Below are 16,508 nucleotides of genomic sequence, written 5' to 3'. Positions count from 1 at the left end.
TCTGTTTATATAGACAGGGCCCAACGGACCGTATGTCCATCATCACAGCCATGCCTTGAAGTCACTCAGTCTGCTCACAATTGTTCCTTTCCAGTCAAATTCTACCAGTGGCTAGAATTCATCTTGGCCCCATGGGTTTACCTGCCCCATGCCTGGCCTCACATAACATCAGCTGATGGACATGTGAATGTGGTTTGGACCATGAGCCCAATGGAGAGGCTTGGTTGGCCCAACTGCTGCAGGTCAGAGGTCCTTGTTGATTCCCCGCAAGGAGCTTTCTCTACCTGTGTAGATTGTCTTGAGTGATTGACAACTTTTAGGGTTCTGGATTGCGTAAAAAAGTACAGTAAGTACAAAAAGCTACAGATGCTCTTTTCTGAGAACAGAGTAGGTGATGAAACTGGCAGCAGGGATGCAATGGAGGAGAAGGGGCAACAGGCTTGCTCCTGCTCCCCCCTCATTACAATGCCTTGAAAACACTTGAAGGAGGCTGCTGAGGGATTATTCTGTGTGGATCATTGTCTCTGCTACTTCCAATGGACCAGCTGAGGCAAAGGGATCATTATTCTCTCCCCTGTTATTATCAATTACATGGTAATAATCTGCTTCTGATTAGACCTCCATAGACTTCCAGAATCCAGTCTAAAAAGAATTAAAACCCTCTCTGCCATCCCCAGCAAATGCTAAGGTGCTGCCGACTCGTTTAGTGAGCTTTCCCCTGGAGTTGGATCCTAGGTCTTGGGAATTTAGCTGGTGCATTCGGAGAGTGCCATTCAAGGCAAGCTGCTGTACTGAGGCTATTTCTAATGCCAATGCTGATTAACTGTAAACAGGGAAATCTCTGTCTAGGAAATTGTATTGTTCCTAGTATGGCAGTGTTGATGCTGTTAATCTTCTCGCTGCCTCAAATGGTGAATATGTCAAATGTCAATCGGAGCATCAGTCACCTCCATATCCCACACAAGTACTATCAGCCAGGTGACCTTATCATTGGTGCACTTACTTCTCACATCTTGTCCTCTATTGACTATGAAACCTTCATACAATGGCCATCCATCCATCAGATTCTGAATCCATTGTAAGTATTTCAATTTTTCAATTCCCATGTGATATTAATACCTAAGTTAGCATGTGGGCTCAGAAATACTTCCTTTTTATTTTCGCTATAGGGAATTATTACTTATAGGGAGGGATGCAAAATATCCCCTCCTCTTACACAACATAGGATCAGTCTTAGACTTAACCCTACTCATCACCTGAATTTGAAGAACAGGAGTTTGGATTTGATAGCCTGCTTTACCACTACCCTAAGGAGTCTCAAAGCGGCTCACAATCTCCTTTCCCTTCCTCCCCCATAACAAACACTCTGTGAGGTGAGTGACGCTGAGAGACTTCAGAGAAGTGTGACTAGCCTAAAGTCACCCAGCAGCTGCATGTAGAGGAACGGAGAATCAAACCTGGTTCACCAGATTACGAGTCCACCGCTCTTAACCACTACACCACACTGGCTTAATGGAGAGGAGGAGCCATGGCCATGACCAGTCACATGGGTGTCATAATCTAGAGAGCCCAGCATTCTGATGTCAAGAAGAAATGGGTGAATGTCCAGTAGGAACCATTGGTCTACCTAGCTCAGGCCTGTCTACACAGAGTAGCAGTGGCTCTCCAGGATTTCAGACAGGGGTCTGCCCCAGCCCCACCTAAGCAAATGCTCTACCATTGGGTTTTACAGAACCTTTAAAGAAAAAGTATACAGAGTAATTGTCAAAACATTATAGGCAACAGAAGGTTGCCTGGTACCGGGGGCAATAGCTTCATTGATGCATGGGAAAACGGGGTGGTGCTCCAGAAACCTGCAACAGGGCACCAAACTACAAGAAGGAAGCAGCTGGAGGGAATGACTCCTAGTTTCAGTTGTCTCTACAAAAAGGCACAGGGTATGGGAAACAAGCAAGATGAATTGGATCTTTTAATACAGGATGACGAATATGACCTAGAAAGTGAGTAGGCATTGCCTTGGAGTTCAAGATTTCTTTAACAGATTGGAGAACTGGGTTAACAAAATGAATTTCAATAGGGACAAATGTAAGGTTCTCCACTTAGGCAGGAAGTACAAACTTCACAAATATCAGCTGAAGGACACCTGGCTTACTAGGATCTAGCCATCTTAGTGTAACTCAAGCTTCACTTGAGTCAAAGGTGTGATTCAGTTTTTGGTGTGTGTGTGTTTAAACCAAATTCTTTATTGGTTTAATTAAATCTGCCTGTAAGCTGCCTTGTTGCTCCCTAGTACAGAAAGGCAGGGAACCTAAGTTTCCTTAAACAGATTGACCAAAAATGGTACACAGCAAAACACTTTGATGTCCAACTCTCATTGCAGTGTTGTACCAAAATACTATCAGCAAATTCTGGCCTTGGTGTTTGCAGTCAAGGAAATCAACAAGAATTCCAATCTATTACCTAATGTCACATTAGGATTCCACATCTTTGATAGTTACTTCAGTGAAAGGATGACCTACTGGGCCACTTTGGAGCTGCTCTCTACACACTACAGATTTGTACCCAACTACCAGTGTGACAAACAGAAAAATCTGATGGCCGTCATTGGGGGACTTGACTTTGAGATTTCTCTCCACATGGCAGCCATCTTAGGTGTTTACAAGATTCCCCAGGTAAGAGTCAAACATGGTGACTTCCCCTCATTCTTCTTTCCTCTGTCATGTCGAGAAAGGTTTTGCATTCCATCATAGCCCTCTTGACAATTTCAGATTGTATTCAATAAAAGCTTTCATCTGTCTTCATCCATTTCCCAGCCTTTGCATGTTCTTCAGAGGGTATGAATGGAACATTTTGCAGATCCTGTTGTACACACCTAGTCTATGCTGGCCTCAGGTAGACTCCAACCAGGATGAATTACAGAGGCTGCTCATCAGTTGCTTGTACATTACCTTAATTGATTTGACCTGGAGAGTTTGGGGCTGTCACTGCTGCCGTCAACAGCTCACTGGTTATCTACCTAGTGAAATCAGAGACACACAGAGAGCTTTTATATTCTTTTACTTTAGTTCACAGGAAGACATAAAAGTAAACTCTTGAGCTGCCACCAAACCAGCCATTGCTTCCTAGAAATCAGACCCCTCCTGCAGACTATGGTGGCTGCTAAGAACAATTCTCTTTTGGGTTCTGCAGAGCATGTCTGGTCCTTCTGGAAGGAGGAGGCTCTGACAAACTCTGCTGCGAGAGAATGTCACTTGGCTGCTGTACTGTTTCTAACGTATCTGACTCCTGTCTCTGTTTACTGCTACCTTGCTCCTGTTCTTCATCACCTATTGTTTCCCAGGTCCTTTTTCCTTCTCGGGTGTGACCTGTCTCAAACTACCACACCATACTCTCTCCCCTTCCTTCTCTCTGGAAGGTTCTGGGGGTGCTGCTCTCCACCACTCCTCCTCATCTGCCCATTTCCTGACGGGCTTACTGAGACAGTGGGTCCAAAGCACAATGGTTTCATCACGGCTATCCACACATAATCAATGTTTCTACTGCATTAATGGGAAATAACTGTCTGTTTCCTTCTAGCTCACTTATGGCTCCTTTGCCCCAGAGGATGCTGGCCAAAGCCAATCCACTTCCTTCTACCGGATGGTGCCCAATGAAGCCCATCAGTACACTGGGATTGTTGAGTTACTTCTCCACTTTGGATGGACGTGGGTTGGGTTGTTCGCATTGGATAGTGAGAGTGGAGAGAATTTTATGGAAATCCTGCAAACTCTGTTTTTCCAGAGAGGCATTTGCTTGGCCTTTTCAGAGAGACCTCCAAAAGGCTCATATTTTGAAGAGTATTATGACATGATTCCCCAGTGGCTCCAAGTCTATCATGATATTGCAGAAAGCAAAGCCAGTGCTGTCATTGTCTATGGAGAAGCCAAGTGCTTCTGTTTTTTGCAACTATGGCTAGCAGTAGGTGGTGCAGAAAATGTGACATCTATGGAGAAGGTATGGATTATGACTGCTCATCTGGATTTCTCAGCAGTGGGCTTTCAAATGAGCCAGGGTATGCAACCATTTCATGGCTCCATATGCTTCACAGTGCACTCAAAGGAGGTGCAAGGATTCAAGACCCTTCTTCGCTCCCTCAATCCTTTCATGGCAGGTGAAGATGGTTTTCTTCAGCAGTTCTGGCTCCAGACATTCTATTGTTTCTTTTCCAAATCCAGTACTGAGTTCAGTGAACCCTGCACTGGACAGGAGAAGCTGGACAGCCTCCCCTCGTCTGGCTTTGAGATGAGCATGACTGGCCATGCCTACAGCATCTACAATGCTGTCTATGTTGTGGCACATGCTCTACATGATGCCATGTACAGATCCAGGGCAAAAGACAGAGGAATTGTGAGAAGATGGAGACCGCAGCTTCAGAAATTGCAGCCTTGGCAGGTAATGGTTCTTTTGTTGTTGTTGTATATCTTTTAATTATTATTTCATTTTATATTGTTGATAAAACAAAGACAAACTGTCAGGGAACTGCCATCGGCTCAGGGGCAAGCGGGGAAAAGCCAAATGGATTACAGAGAGCCCCCAAAGATTGTGGGAAGCAGCACTTCTTCAGCGGAGTAAGGTAGCCACGCCTCTAGTGGAGAGGAGATGCAGGGCTCGGAGGAGGCAAGGCGGTGCCAGGACACCTTGCCTGAGCAAAGCGGGGAGGAGAGAGGTCTCCCGTTACCCACGCCTTCCTTGCGCAGTAGGCTTCCATGCAGAGAGGGGAGGCGCAGACTGGGCGTCAAGAAACTACTCTGCTGGGGAAGGTTTAAGGACCGCCCACTCTCAGATTCTGCCGGTGAATGAGCAAGACACGGAATAGAGGCGCTCTGCTTTCCAAAGGTTTTTATCACCGATAAGAAAGCTTTAAAACAGACTATTGCAGCATATTGCCTGATTGCTCTCGAGCAACCAACCTATACTTCTACAACAACATTTTTAACAACAGACAAAAATTGAAAGAGGAATAACCAAACTGTAAAATAGGCAGGTAGGAATTGTAGTTGCACGTTGAAGCTGCTGAAGAAAGCATATAGTATTTTGCTAGAATGGAAAACAAAAGATGAGGAGCTCAAATCGGTCATGATCAAATGGGCACAAGATAGAGGACATAATATACAATTTGAGGACTGGGGAAAATTGTGGAAAGTAAAGTTGAAATTTACAGATTGTTCTCTTTTGAAAGAAAATTATATGAAAATAATGTATAGATGGTATATTACACCAGTACAGATAGCAAAAATGTATAAAACCGGGTCAGACATATGTTGGAAATGTAAAGAAAAAGAAGGGACTTTTTATCATAAGTGGTGCGAATGTAGAGAAGTTTTTAAAAAATGGGAAATGATATACAATGAATTGGAAAAAAATGTTTAAAATGGCATTTGTAAAAAAAAAAACCCAGAAGCATTTTTGTTAGGGATTGTAGGACAAGACCTGCCAAGAAAAACAAAGAATTTATTTATGTATGCTACAATAGTGGCAAGAGTCTTGATAGCACAAGGATGGAAGAATGAGGAAATCCCAATGAAAGAAAAGGCAAGAAAAATTGATGAGCTATGCAGAGTTGGCTAAATGCGACTTTAAGGAAGGATGGGAACTTTTTACAAATTATCTAAAAAGATAACAAAATGAACTGGAACCCTTGGCAGGTTTTGAATAAAGATACACAAATTTATTGGTTGATAACATGATAGATCTATAAGGCAAGGATATGTATAATTTTATAACATGCAGAGAATAATATGTGTAGAGAAATCAGAGAGAGGAGCTGAGGGAAGTCCCTGGTTGGGGTGGGGGGAGAGATGGAAGGGGGTGGGAAAAAGGGGGGGATAATGTATGTGATTATATGGTTTGATAATTTATGTTGAAATTGCTTAATAAAAACATTTTTAACAAGAATGTATAGTTGCACATGAGTTAAATACTTTAAAGTCCAAATTAAGTCCAATTTTATCAGATCACTAAGCATAGTTCCAGATTTGCCAGGGTGTTTTGAAAATGTTGGTTCTGCTGTACAGTATATGCTATTTATATTGTGTTGCCTGCTCTACACGATGCCATGTATGTGAGGAGAATCAGAACTTACAGGGTTAAACAGTTCTGTGTGACGTCTCACATTCTGAGGCGTGGTTTGGTTCACATACGGGAATCTTTCTTTGTGTGTGAGTTTCCTTTCGTTTTTGGCTGAGAGGCGAGAAGAATGTCTGCTCTCTCGCCGGGACTGATTTATGATGTTTTTCTTCACATTAAAGGCTGTTAGAGATTAGCAAGAAGCCTGTGTTCAGTCTGATTTATTATCCACACACAAGGCAACACTTTCTACCGCTGCTAAGAACTCTGCTAAGAGCTAAGAGCTCAGGTTTTTCCTATCGGCACAAGCATCCATCGGCACAGGGGAAGTGTGCCGGGCGCCATCTTATCTCACAATGTACAGATTCAGGGTAAAAGACAGGAATGGTGGGAGGTGGTTGCACAGTGGTACCTCTGTTACGAATGCTTTTGGTTACAAACGCTTTAGGTTACGAACTCTGCTAATCCAGAAGTAGCTGCTCCTGCTTGTGAACTTTGCCCCAGGATGTGAATGGAAATTGTGCACCTCTGGCGGCCCCATTAGTGAAAGGATAAGAACGGGATAAGAATGGTTTCAGCTTAAGAACGGACCTCCAGAATGAATGAAGTTCGTAACCAGAGGTACCACAGTAAGCTTGCTCTGAGCCAGCCACATAGATAAGGAAGGATGGGAACATCTGCTGGTCTTTGCATTGCCACAGGCCTAGAAGCGTAGAAAGGGCTGTGTTGGATATGATGGGGCAATCTCACCTTTGAACCATCCCAGGAAGATACCAGTGTTTTGGACTTGATCAGGAAACCGTCCTGTCAGGTTGCCAGCTGTCAGAGATCCCAGCAGCAGTGGGACATGTCGGGCCTTATCAGGAAGCTGTGTGGGACAGCTCTTTTTCAGAAGCCGAAGAGGCGAATTGCTGAGCTTGTTCTGTAAATCATAGCTACTTTACTTATCTTGGATGTTATTCTACAAATTATATATGTTATTTAGCTGTTATGTTCTATATTATTAGCTTTATAAAAAGGAAAAGGACCCCTGACAGTTAAGTCCAGTCGCGAACGACTCTGGGGTTGCGGCGCTCATCTCACTTTACTGGCCGAGGGAGCTGACGTTTGTCCACAGACAGTTTTTCCAGGTCATGTGGCCAGCATGACTAAGCCGCATCTGGCGAAACCAGAGCAGCGCACAGAAACGCCGTTTACCTTCCTGCCAGAGCGGTACCTATTTATCTACTTGCACTTTGACGTGCTTTCGAACTGCTAGGTTAGCAGGAGCAGGGACCGAGCAACGGGAGCTCACCCTGTTGCGGGGATTTGAACCACCGACCTTCTGATTGGCAAGTCCTAGGCTCTGTGGTTTAGACTACAGCGCCACCCATGTCCCACATTAGCTTTATACATCATATTAATTATTAGATTCAGTTCCCAATAATAAAAGGATCCTTCTTACATCCTTGTCTGCCCTTCCATTCACTGACATCCAAGGAACCCTTTGGTTTCTTGGTGCTTTCCATGGCTGGGTGACCACTAGGTGCAAGACAGGTGCAGACATGGCCATTATTGCTATTATATTTTATGAAATTCTACACACTGCAGTTTAGAGGCAATTGTAATCTAAAAAACAATGCATAAAATTAATTTGAGTTTTAAACAATTGTCCTTTTGGTTCCATTTCAATGCAGCTCCACCCATTACTTAGGAGCATCTCATTTAACAACAGTGCGGGAGAAGAAGTGTCTTTCAATGAGAATCAGGAATTAGAAACTGGATTTGATATTACCAACTTGGTCACTTTCCCAAATAACTCCTTCATCAGAATGAAGGTTGGATGGATGAATTTGGATGCTCCCCCAGGAAAAGAGTTTTCCATCAATGAAGACAAAATGGTGTGGCACAGGAGTTTTCAACAGGTGGGGAATATTTCAGCAAATCACAACCTAGAAGTGTCCTAAATTAATGTCATTGTGACATAGTTGGGGTTTGGATCCTGTATACTTTTGCAGGCTTGCACAAATGTAGTGAAGCTGTCAACTAGATAGGGACGTTATCTATCATGGAACTTTGAAGTGTCAGGCATAGCCCTATTGGCTTTAGCCCAAACGTAGCAGAGTTTTCCTGCACAGCGAGGAAGCTAGTTGCGGCGGTAATGACTAGTCAGCTAGACTCAGAAGAACTATTTACAGGATTTATTAAAAGGAAAAATAAAACCAGCAGAGTTTCTGCATACAAATAAAAGCAAAATAAATCCTCTCTTTCTCTCTCTCTCTCTCAAAACCATACACAGCACTTCTAACTCCTAACACACCTCAAACCAAACTGAGCTAACAATCCCTTGATAACAGAGTTGAGTGCTGGTCGTTAACCAATCAGAGTGAGTAGTTTCTAGGTCAAGCAGACCTGGGCTTTCTGCCAAGAGTAAATTGACACCAGCTTGAGTTAATTGGTGAAGCTAGAATCTGCAAGTTTCCCACGAGAACCAATTAACAGAAACTGAACATCCCCTCACAGATTCTGCTGAACAATTAACACCAAATACACCTATGTAGAAGATCATTTTTCCAGCAAACCTAAACCCTTGCACATTCGCTTGTTCTTTACCTTTGCCAATGGTTTAGTTAACACATCTGCTACATTTTCTTCACTTGATACATAAGTACAGGTGATTACATTGTCTTGTACACAGCAACGTACATTTTGGTATTTTACAGAGATATGTTTGGAACGCGATTTGAAACCCTCTGTTTTACTTAAGGTTATACAAGCTTGATTATCAATGTAAACTTGTACTGGTTCTCCACAATTTACATTTAAATCTGCCATCAAATGCTTGAAATAAATCACCTCGTTGCACAATTCACTCAATGCGGCATACTCTGATTCTGTTGATGACACACTTACAACGTCTTGCTTGCGTGACCGCCAGCTGATTAAAGCTCCACCGACCATTATGACTAGTCCTGTGACAGATTTTCTATCTGGCAAATTTCCCCAGTCACTATCACAGTAGCAACTCAACATTTCGTCCTCTGAAGAATTTAATTGTAACATATAGCCAATTGTCTGTTTGAGATATCTCAGAACTTGTTTTACCCCTTTCCAGGCATTTAGTGTGGGTTTTGAGACCAATCTACTTAATATGCCTACTGCGTAGCTAATATCAGGTCTGGACCACTGTGCTATATACAATAAACTTCCAATTACAGAGTGATATACATCAGGGTGTTCAAATTCAGGACTCTCATCTATGTGAAGTGTTTTTATGAAACCTGGATCCATAGGCACCGCTGCCCCTTTGCAATCCTGCATCCTGTATGTAGTCAGTAGTTGTTTAACTTTGTTCTGCTGACTAATTAGGCAGCTGCCATCTTGGGCCCAGCACACTTCCAACCCTAGATATGTCCTAACCGGGCCTAAGTCCTTCACTTTGAACTTACTGGACAATTGCTTGGCAAATCTTTTAGTTTGTTTATCTGTTTTACAGGCATACAATACATCATCTACATAAATCAGACAAAACTCTTGATCACTGCCTGTACCACGTACATAAACACAATTGTCAGCTGTACTCTGCTTGAAACCAAATGACACTAAGGCCTCATGGAAACATTTGTTCCAAGATCTTGCAGCCTGTTTAAGACCGTATAGAGCTTTGTTTAATTTCAACACTCTATTGGAACCTGTCTCATAACCAGGCGGTTCGGCTAGATACAGGTCTTCTGATATTGATGCATGTAAATATGCAGTCTGAATGTCAAAATGGTTTAACAGGAGTTTTCTCTTTGCTCCAAGCGTTAGAATCAGCCTTACACTGTCCCCCTTAGCAGTAGGGGAAAAAGTCTCGTCATAATCTTTTCCAGGCCTCTGAGAATATCCTTGAGCCACTAAACGAGCTTTGTATTTGTACTCTCCTGTCACCAGAGGTTTAAGTTTGTACACCCACCTGCAGCCTACAATCTTTGCCCCCTCAGGCGCTGCTACTGGTGTAAAAACCTTGTGCTCATTCAGAGAGGACATCTCTTCCTCCATTGCCTGTTTCCAGCGCTCTGCCTCCTCTTTTGGTAACTTTAACACCTCCTGAAAACTCTTGGGTTCTGCACTTACACTAAACACATTTGCAGTATCAGGAGAAAAACGCACCGGAGGCACTCCTTTGTTTTGTCTTTTAGATCTTCTGGGAGAAAATTTTTCTTCTGACCCACTTTCCTCCTCAGAACTACGACCTCTCTTTTGCTGCTTAGCAACTGGTCTTTGGCTAACTCCACTTCCTTGAGAGCTCTTATCTGAACTTTCCTCCCCCTCAGACTCTGACTCTCTGTGTCTACCTTCAGAGTCATGAAGCTCCTGGGAAGGTTCAAACCAAACCTCAGTATTGGCATGTAGTCTCTCCCAGCCACTATGTTCACAAAAACTGGCATTCCTGGAGATCACAATGCCATTTGTCCCTTCAGCAAAGCGGAAACCTTTTCCCAGCTCCTGGTAACCCACAAACACTAGCTGTTTGGTCTTAGGATCTCCCTTCTTTCTCATTTGTTTCGGAATTAATACCCAGGCTTTTGATCCAAACACATGCAAATGGTCAATTTTAGGTTTTTTCTGAAACAATTTAAAGTACGGAGTTGTACCTATTGTTTGATGAAAGAGCCTATTTTGTAGATAACACGCGGTGAGCATGCTCTCCCCCCAATAAGACATGGGCAAATCAGCATCATCAAGCATGGCAAACATCATATCTTGTAAAGATCTGTTTTTTCGCTCTGCAACGCCATTCTCCTCTGGGGAAAAAACGTTCGTTTTTCTATGCCCAATGCCATGCTTTTGTAACCAATCTCTAAAGGCATTTGACATAAATTCGCCACCTCTGTCCGTCTGTATCCTTCTGAGTTTAATGGACAGAAATCTTTCCACAGATGCCACCCAGCCTTTAAACTTAGTGAACACGTCACCCTTATTTTTCATGGGAAAAACCCAGGAATAACGCGTGGCGTCATCCACAATTGTTAATGAAAAACGCGATCCACCCCTGCTTACAGCAAATGGACCAATTACGTCCATGTGAACCAGCTGTAGCGGTGACTCACTAACTCTGTCACTTCTGGGGTAAGAGACTCTGTGGGTTTTAACCTTTTTACACACATTACAATCAAGGTACTTGTTACAACTCTTTAAATTACCCCCATCAGCCAATTCAGACATTTTTAGTACACTTTTCCAGCAAGCATGCCCCATTTTCCTATGCAATAAGTGCACACAGTTGTCATGTATAGCTTTGTTATTCACTGCAGGCTGAGATTTACTGACTACTGCTGCAACTTGAGATCCTGCTTTAAGCCAAAACAAGCCTCCCTCTGACTTAGCAGTGCCTAAAATCTCACCAGCCTTCTTAATAATGCAACTGTCTCCTTCAAAGTACACTTTAAACCCAGCTTTTAGCAAACAATCTACAGACATCAGATTGCTCCTTAATGACGGCACACAAAGTACATTTTGCAGGCATTCACGAAGACAAGGAACAAAAACTGCACCCCCCGAAATCACTTCGGAAGTACTTCCGTCTGCTAGAGCCACCTGGCTGCGCTGTGCTGAGTTCTTGGAAACAAACAATTCATCTGAATTCACGATGTGGCGAGATGCTCCCGAATCGACCACCCAGACCGCTTGTTTCTCATCAGCACTCTTGACCTCGCCGGTCACCAGCTGAGCCGACTGTTTTCGTTTGAAGAATTTCTTTTTATGCTGCTGCTGCTGCTGATCTCGTCTCTGCTCCTGCACCGGCCACTGAGACTTGACCAACTCCGGACATTGTCGTTTTAGATGCGCTGAAGACCCACATCGGAAACAACGCCTAACAGCAAACGCTGACTCCTCACCGGTACGCTGCTTTTGCTCCACCTCTGGCACGGCATGAGAACTCCTTCCAAACCGCCCACCAGTAGAAGCCTCTGCAGCCAACGACCTTTCTTGCCTCTTCTGCCATTCTTCAATCAAACGCCCAGTAACGTAACTGACTGATAAATCACGCTCCTGTATGCCTTCTAGAGACAAAACTAAATTATCCCAGCTTTCCGGGAGAGAACTCAAAATAATAGCCACCTTCTCCTGCTGGTCTAATGCACAGTCTCTTTCCTGTAGCGCAGAAAACTTTAACTGTAAACTGTGTAGGTGTTCCTGCATTGTAACCCCAGGCTGTAACATTGCCTTGTACAATGCCTTGCGAATGAACAGCTTGGAAACCGCTGTCTCACGCACATGGAGTTCTTTAAGTGCTTGCCACACACCTCTAGCTGTCTTGATTCCCCTCACATACGGCAACTGGGAATCTTCCAGCCCCAAGACAATTGTGGCCCTTGCTCTTTGGTCTTTATCGAGGTCTTCATCATCAGGCTTCGCAGGAAACTTACTCACCACTTGCCAGAGACGATCCCTCTGCAGCACTGCCTGCATGCGTTCCGACCACAGCAAGTAATTGGAGTCATTCAGACGCTCAAAAGCCATCTGAACTGGTTGTGAGGTCATCTTGAGAGCAATGTCCCTGGAACCCGGAACCAGCTACTCACGACCACCGAGAGAGAAAACAGGAACCACAGCACCCAGCACTCACACGCTGCAGCTGTTGTCCTTGTGTCCACTGCGTCACCAGCTCACAACAGTCAGGAACCAGCCAGAGAACAACAACTTCTGGAACTACTGGAACCAACGCCGTTGATGCTGACACCACCGCAACTCAGGCTGGCAGCACAATGCCCATAACCTCATGGAACTTTGAAGTGTCAGGCATAGCCCTATTGGCTTTAGCCCAAACGTAGCAGAGTTTTCCTGCACAGCGAGGAAGCTAGTTGCGGCGGTAATGACTAGTCAGCTAGACTCAGAAGAACTATTTACAGGATTTATTAAAAGGAAAAATAAAACCAGCAGAGTTTCTGCATACAAATAAAAGCAAAATAAATCCTCTCTTTCTCTCTCTCTCTCTCAAAACCATACACAGCACTTCTAACTCCTAACACACCTCAAACCAAACTGAGCTAACAATCCCTTGATAACAGAGTTGAGTGCTGGTCGTTAACCAATCAGAGTGAGTAGTTTCTAGGTCAAGCAGACCTGGGCTTTCTGCCAAGAGTAAATTGACACCAGCTTGAGTTAATTGGTGAAGCTAGAATCTGCAAGTTTCCCACGAGAACCAATTAACAGAAACTGAACAATCTATTGTTCCAGTGCTAAAGAGAATTATTTAAAGTTTTGGAGATGAGCTGAGTGGTATCTAAGTCTAACCTGCAGAAAACCTCATTAGAAAGCAGGCAAGGGGAGCTGGGCCTGCCGATAGACAGGCCGACTTCAGGAGAAAACACTTGGCTGGTTAGGGATAATAATGTTAAAACATGAATGGATCAGAAATTGTACAGCTTCTTCCTTAAATTACACTTAGTCATCTAAAACTGTTCCTTTTAACTGCAGGTTAAAACTCTGGTAAGTTTGCAAAAATGTATTTTTCCAAGCAATTTGGTCATTAAAGTTACTATTCATATCTAATCTCTCCCTTTCAAAAAATATTCTTGTTGAAATGGCCATAACTCCAACTGGGATATAAGGACATATATAGTCACATTAGTAACAGATGCCATTATGGCTCTTAGTCTGCAGTAAAATGCATTTGCATTCGAAATATTCTTACTATTCAGTGTGCCATTTCTCCAATTCACTTAATTGCTCATAGCCCAGAAAATGGAATTCAGCTTTTCCAAAAGCCAATCATTTTCTGTGCACCTAACTGCTTTCATACTTAATTCAAATTGGCAGGTGCCACCCCCCTCCCTTTGCAACAAAAAATGCCCTCCTGGTTCCAGCAGAAAGAAGAAGGAGGGGGAGAAATTCTGCTGCTATGACTGTGCCCAGTGTCCCGAAGGCAAGATTTCATTTCAGAATGGTATGAGGCACTATATACATGTCGTGTTTTTTTGCTCTCAGCTGTGCAGTTCCTCACCACAATCAGCCAGTGATCAGGTTTGCAAAGGGACACAGCACTTGGAAACAGACCCAACCATCAACTAATCACCAGGGCTTGTAAAGTGCAATTTTACCTGCCCTACTCCTAACATCCTAGGTGTGATTTGTCCTAAAAAGCATGATGGGCAAGAGGTTCCCTAGCAGTAGATTGCCTGGACAGCGATGGGGGCAGGGGAGTGGAGATTTGTTCTGCCAATGTACCTGTAGAGCACAGGTCTCCCACTGCCCTGCCCTGCCCCTGCACCATCCAGCTAAGCAGCAGAGATCTTGCAGTCAGGAAGGGAGCTCTAGGGCACTGCCTTCCCATGCAGCTCACTCCTGAGGAACAACTCTAGTACAGCCAGGCTGTGTATATATTATAAAAATAGAATAAATTGTGATGATATGCACTGTCCAGACTCTTTATGTTCAAAACAGTTTGACTTTCATAATCATATAACTGAGAAGAACATATCTACAATCTCATACTTATTTCACTTGGTTCCTTATAGTGAGTAAAAGTTTCTCCGTATTAACATCTTGGGATCCTCTTTTCAGCAGTCATTCTCTCTCTCTCTCTCTCTCTCTCTCTCTCTCACACACACACACACGTAAAAAAACGACAGTTACTCAAATAGCAGTCACAAAAGAATGGAATGCCTCTCTCATGTGATTCACAGTCAGCCAATCAAACGAGAGAGCTACTGCTAAAGGAAAACACACAAACAACAATTCAACATAAGCAAACATTCCCATTTCAGGAAATTAAACCCTTATCCTTAATAGATGAGTCCCTTACTGCCTGTAGTATGAGTAGCTCTCATATACAGACCCCTCACCTGCGATATCCCCCTCAGACAGACATGTCTCAGGAGGCCCTGACCCAGCTCACTGGATCCCTCCCTGGCATTTTCAGCTAGCAACTCCTCAAACCTCTTCCACCTTTCATCCTGATCCAACCACCCCTCCAGGACATGTTCTCAGTGCTCATGAAAGTAAGAAGTAGCAATACTCTGCTGTCAGGAGGGGGCTGCAGAGCACCAACCTTCCACACCAACCACTCCTGTGTCTAGCTAGGGACTCCTCTCATACATCCAAGCTGAGGTACTGCACAAGTAAAGGTAAAGGGACCCCTGACCATTAGGTCCAGTCGTGGTTGACTCTGGGGTTGTGGCGCTCATCTCGCTTTATTGGCCGAAGGAGCCGGCGTACAGTTTCCGGGTCATGTGGCCAGCATGAATAAGCCACTTCTGGCGAACCAGAGCAGCGCACAGAAACACCGTTTACCTTCCCACCGGAGTGGTACCTGTTTATCTACTTGCACTTTGACGTGCTTTTGAACTGCTAGGTTGGCAGGAGCAGGGACTGAGCAATGGGAGCTCACCTCGTCGCAGGGATTCGAACTGCCGACCTTCTGATTGGCAAGTCCTAGGCTCTGTGGTTTAACCCACAGCCCACGGCCCACTGTACAAGTAGCTGCCCTCAAATATACTTGACTAACATTCATTTCTTTGTTTCCCCCCAGACATGAATGACTGTGTCGGATGCTCAGAAGGTCACTATCCAAACAAAGACCAAACACAATGTATTCCAAAGACAATAAGCTTCTTGATGTTTGAAGAACCTTTGGGGATGAGCTTATCTTTCCTCTCTGCCCTTTTCTCACTGCTCACAATATTGGTCCTAGTCATTTTCATTACACATCAGAGCACACCACTCGTCAGGGCCAACAACCGGAATCTGACTTACATGCTCCTCACCTCTCTTCTGCTCTGCTTTCTCTGCCCCTTCATCTTCATCAGCCGCCCGAGCACAGTGACTTGCCTTCTTCGACAAGTGACTTTTGGTATCATTTTCACAGTGACTGTTTCTTGTGTGTTGGCCAAAACCATCACTGTGGTTCTGGCCTTTGGGGCCACCAAACCAGGATCCAGAATGAGGAAATGGGTGGGAAAAAGACTGGCAAGCACCACTGTGCTTTCTTGTTCCCTTATCCAAATTGGTATTTGTGCTGTGTGGTTGGGAACATCTCCACCTTTCCCCAATTCTGACTCGCACTCTGTGATGGACAAAATAATACTAGACTGTCATGAAGGGTCGGTTGTCATGTTTTACTGTGTCCTGGGCTACATGGGCTTCCTTGCATTTGTCAGTTTTGTTGCAGCATTTTTAGCACGGAAACTGCCTGACAGCTTTAATGAGGCCAAATTTATCACCTTTAGCATGTTCTTGTTTTGTAGTGTTTGGATCTCCTTTGTTCCAGTGTACCTGAGCACTAAGGGGAAATACATGGTGGCTGTGGAGATCTTCTCCATCTTGGCCTCCAGTGCTGGCTTATTAGGTTTCATCTTTTCCCCCAAATGCTACATCATTGTGTTGCGGCCTGATCTAAATGACAAACAGCAGTTAATAAGGAGGAAACAGTAGTATAT

General features: G+C 44.0%; 1 protein-coding gene across 1 annotated transcript; it reads left to right on the top strand.

Annotated features, from left to right (window-relative positions):
- The first annotated feature begins 2,962 nt into the window (after positions 1–2,962).
- Positions 2,963–16,506, top strand: LOC310690826 (vomeronasal type-2 receptor 26-like). The gene is made up of 4 exons (XM_083470402.1): positions 2,963–4,431; positions 7,782–8,009; positions 13,891–14,017; positions 15,602–16,506. The coding sequence occupies exons 1-4, from the start codon at positions 3,640–3,642 to the stop codon at positions 16,501–16,503; spliced, it is 2,049 nt and encodes a 682-aa protein (XP_083326528.1). The 5' UTR covers positions 2,963–3,639; the 3' UTR covers positions 16,504–16,506.
- Positions 16,507–16,508: the final 2 nt, after the last annotated feature.

The sequence above is a fragment of the Podarcis liolepis genome (genome assembly GCF_965112155.1).
Source record: "Podarcis liolepis genome assembly, chromosome: 13".
In the NCBI taxonomy this organism is placed as follows: domain Eukaryota; kingdom Metazoa; phylum Chordata; class Lepidosauria; order Squamata; family Lacertidae; genus Podarcis; species Podarcis liolepis.
The sequence above is the reverse complement of the archived record's forward strand: the minus strand, read 5'-3'. Positions and strand labels throughout refer to the sequence as shown.